Below are 3708 nucleotides of genomic sequence, written 5' to 3' on the forward strand. Positions count from 1 at the left end.
GTAAAATGTCCGTCTAAATGTTATTGAAGGACACTTTCATAATTAACTGCACAACAGGAATGCTACTACTTGATATTGTAACACAGCTGCTTAAGTGTACGCATTAATGTAATGTCTTTCAGCGGCTGTCTGCCACTACTACCTGCACAAGAGAACGGCGCTGTTTCTAGCACAGCCCAAATATTACGGACAGAGCGAATGGCTACAGAGACATGTCTTCGTGTTCACATGATTTGCACTTACGTGAAAAGACGCTGAGAAAATCACTGATGTTGACCACCGAGGCAGGTTGAGAGAGTCCACGACACGGGTGCCAAACTTCTACCTCAGTCGAGAACATGTAGATTGCATTGTGTTGTAGTGCACTGTAATCACACCCTTGTGTTTTCGGGTTTTAAGTGTTTTGAAAATGGGAAGTAGAAATCTGTTTTTATCACGGTAAAATAGCGTAAAAGCCGGGCGATATTGCATGCAAAAGTGGGTTTTTGGGTCGAAAATTTAAAAAAAAATTATTTCTCACATTTCGGATGAACACGAGATGCTGAGTGCAAAGTATCCCAAGCAGCACATCATCTTGGTTCAATATTGGCTGGATATGGGCAATATCGGTCCAATAGTGGCCCAGTGTTCGACCAGTATTGCAGATATTCATGCAATATTTGGCAAATATATTGTCAGACAAGGGTTTTACCCGAGAACACAAGGCTCTAACTGTAATACATTAGAAAATACAATTGTACTTTCCAATGTCTTCGCCATAAGAAACTAACATGTATTGTTAGGTTGTTAATTAGTTATTCTGTAATATGTTTTACATATTAAGTACCACATTTACTCGAATATAGGTCACTCAGTTCGTTCAGCCAGCTATAAACTTTGTTCACGACAGGTCTGTCCGGACAATATTTTGTAAAGACAAAATGCCAACCGATATTCGAGTAAGGGGATTATTTTACTTTCTATTTAGAGGGCTATCTTTTTTTTAGAATCTACCAAATAGTGTGTTGTTTAATAAAGAAGCTTACTAATTGGTCAAACTAAATGTTACCCATGTTGTAATGAAGTAGTAACTGGAACCAGTAATAAGCAGTACGCCATTATAATGGATACCCAATAAGCTTTGAAATGTCTCGGATGTTCGAAATTCCTGGTCAGAGATGCAAGCTCATTTTTGCGCATCCGGGTAACTATTCTGGGTACGTTCGGATTTGTGCGAGATGCACAGCACAGCTGATCATGGCCTTCTCCACATGGTACGCGACACACAGCGGAGAACAGATGGGAAAGAAACGCCGATGACACAGTAGCAGACGACGGCACACCACAGTAACGACACCTTGTGGCATTACCTTGCAAGACAACTGGACCAAGAGCAATGCAAAGCGGTCGGCCCATGAATTAATTTCGCCCACCTGGGAGTTCCTTAATGAGTGGCAATATCTCAGCACATGCCACCCCGTATTTAACGTCAATCGTAGAAGAGGACACGTCTAAGCAACTTGTACCAGTCCGGCAAATTGCTGACGTCCTCAAATGGGTTTGCACACAAGACCTTGGCTCCGAAGGCCCGTAAAGGTCCAGAGTGATGCAGCGGACGACAAATATCCACTCAAAAGTGAGACAGACGAGAAAGTAAAGACAGAAGACCTTCTTTGTACTTCACTATATATTTACAGTCCATCCCAGTGTGCAGGATACGCGACTTTAAAAACTCTAATGGCAGCCATCCACGCTTATTCCTCGTCGTCTTGCGGAATTCCCAGCATGCTGTCGGTCCACGACTCCGGTTCCACATCCGGAAAGTGGCCCTTCAAGAGTAACAATGTCTCAATCGCAAGATATTTCAGTCATATTTGTTTGATGAGTAGGTAAAGCACGAAATTGCCAAAAGAAACTGATTAGACGATTAAAATTTTAAATAGTACGCCGGAATCGGATAAATTTTCAATAAAAATTTTAACGCGTTAAATTTTTAACACCTAATTGTTATCGTGCCAATAATATTTTTAACACCTACTGATAACCGCAAAACAACAGTACATAACACTTTCTCTCCCCTTTCTCGGGGACTGAGCATAGTTTTTACGATGAAGCAAATTTGCAACGTGTGCCATGATTATATATATTGAAGACGCGCTGAAATGCAAGAAAATAATATTGAATATCAAAATTTAAATATGTATGTATGTTACACGTAGTCCATATAATAAATACCTGTAAACAAAAACATATTTAGTATTAAGACAATATAAAATACAAATATTGTTAAGCGTGAAATATAACAGCGGGAGAGACATAGCAAGACGTGCTTTTTGTGAGCGACAGACAACTAGATACCTTTCCTAAGGGCTCGAATGCTCGCAATATAATATGTAAAAAAAAATCACACTAAAAATGAAATTCAAATATATCTTCCAAGTTTGTTGAGAAGCGGACAGCACCATAGTACTATTTTCAGACACATGAACCTAACGCAGTTGTGTCCTTTTCAATGAATGTGTTGCCAGGGGCAACAGCATTCCGGCTTCTCATGTTGCCAAACAAAGTACAAAGCACTTAATGATCAGTGCATCTTTGGTCCAGGCCTGCAGGCTGGAAATGCTCTCAGGTGGAAGCCCTACGCACTTACTTTTTAACACTATAAATGCCTAGGGCAGAGTCCCCAGACATGTTTCTGGGTATGCGGATTACAATGATTCTGGAGAACTGCTGCCGGTACTTCACGTCAAGATCAAGATACGGATAGCCAACTTAGATTACCGAATAAAAAACACAGCAAGTCTGTTCCTGGTAACACACAGCGGATAATGAGTGCTCCAGTTAACCGGAACAGAAAACATTGATAATGGTCATATGCAAGCATAAGAGGTGATGCTTACGAAAATATGGTGATAGTCGGTGAAGACATGCCATAGTATCCACCACCACATTGCTGTCCCCATAATGTCTGCTAAAATAATTTCCTGCTTCTCCGGCGGTGCGGTTTGCCGATAGTACCAGTTTCTGCATGTTGCGAAGAAGACATATATACAGGGTGAAAACACATCTTGCATGTAGTACTGGCTGCAGACAATGATTTTTTTTTTAAATTCTGCGTTAGCACCTCGAAGCAACTGTGCTATGGGTGGCGTAGGACTTGGACAGATGGAGAGTGGACAGCAAGAAGGAGTGGAGGGCAGGGGGGGTTAGTATGCGTCTTGGGACTACTTCAAGACGCGTTTACATGTCGGGCGCTTTCATCGTAGCAGCATTGAAAAAGAAGGTAACCTGTACGTAGAAACGTAGGAAGAAACGCACCCCGAATTTCTTTTCAGGATTCTAACAGCCCCGTTTCGTCGCAACGGAGCTCGTACAGCTGACCGCAGTACAGAACCTAACATTTCGGAAATTTCACCTTCCCTCTGATACGAAAGACACAGGTCAGGCAGTAAAGAAGGTAAAATAAAAGCAAAGGACAGACTGGGACAGGTCTGGAATAACGTTGGTGTGGGCGGTGGTGGCGCTAGGGTACGCGTTAAAAAGATATCTGGATAACAAAAGCTCAGTAAAACAGCAAATGTTCGTTGAAATGAATAAAATAGACAACATGTAGTGTATCTGAATGAATATGAATGTGAATGTTTCAAAGCCTGTACCCTCAAGAATAATAATAAAAAAAAAAGTAGCGATCCGACCCATCCGACCAATCCCAAATGAATGATGCTCGTC

At 41.5% G+C, this 3708-nt stretch overlaps 2 protein-coding genes across 3 annotated transcripts in view; one reads left to right on the forward strand and one right to left on the reverse strand.

Moving 5' to 3' along the window:
* LOC135401598 (transmembrane protein 138-like) overlaps window positions 1-1133 on the forward strand; it is a 38040-nt gene extending 36907 nt beyond the window's left edge. For both annotated transcript variants that reach the window (XM_064634099.1, XM_064634100.1), the window contains exon 4: window positions 123-1133. In XM_064634099.1, coding sequence (XP_064490169.1) covers window positions 123-232 — 110 coding nt within the window. In that variant the 3' untranslated portion in view covers window positions 233-1133. The remainder of the gene's footprint in view (window positions 1-122) is intronic.
* Window positions 1134-1633: 500 nt separating this feature from the next.
* LOC135400653 (NADH dehydrogenase [ubiquinone] 1 beta subcomplex subunit 2, mitochondrial-like) lies at window positions 1634-3481 on the reverse strand. Its single transcript, XM_064632482.1, has 3 exons — window positions 3298-3481; window positions 2880-3003; window positions 1634-1808 (listed from the first exon to the last, which is right to left on the reverse strand). The coding sequence occupies exons 1-3, from the start codon at window positions 3378-3380 to the stop codon at window positions 1734-1736; spliced, it is 282 nt and encodes a 93-aa protein (XP_064488552.1). The 5' UTR covers window positions 3381-3481; the 3' UTR covers window positions 1634-1733.
* Window positions 3482-3708: the final 227 nt, after the last annotated feature.

Source organism: Ornithodoros turicata, chromosome 7 (assembly GCF_037126465.1).
Source record: "Ornithodoros turicata isolate Travis chromosome 7, ASM3712646v1, whole genome shotgun sequence".
Classification (NCBI taxonomy): Eukaryota; Metazoa; Arthropoda; class Arachnida; order Ixodida; family Argasidae; genus Ornithodoros; species Ornithodoros turicata.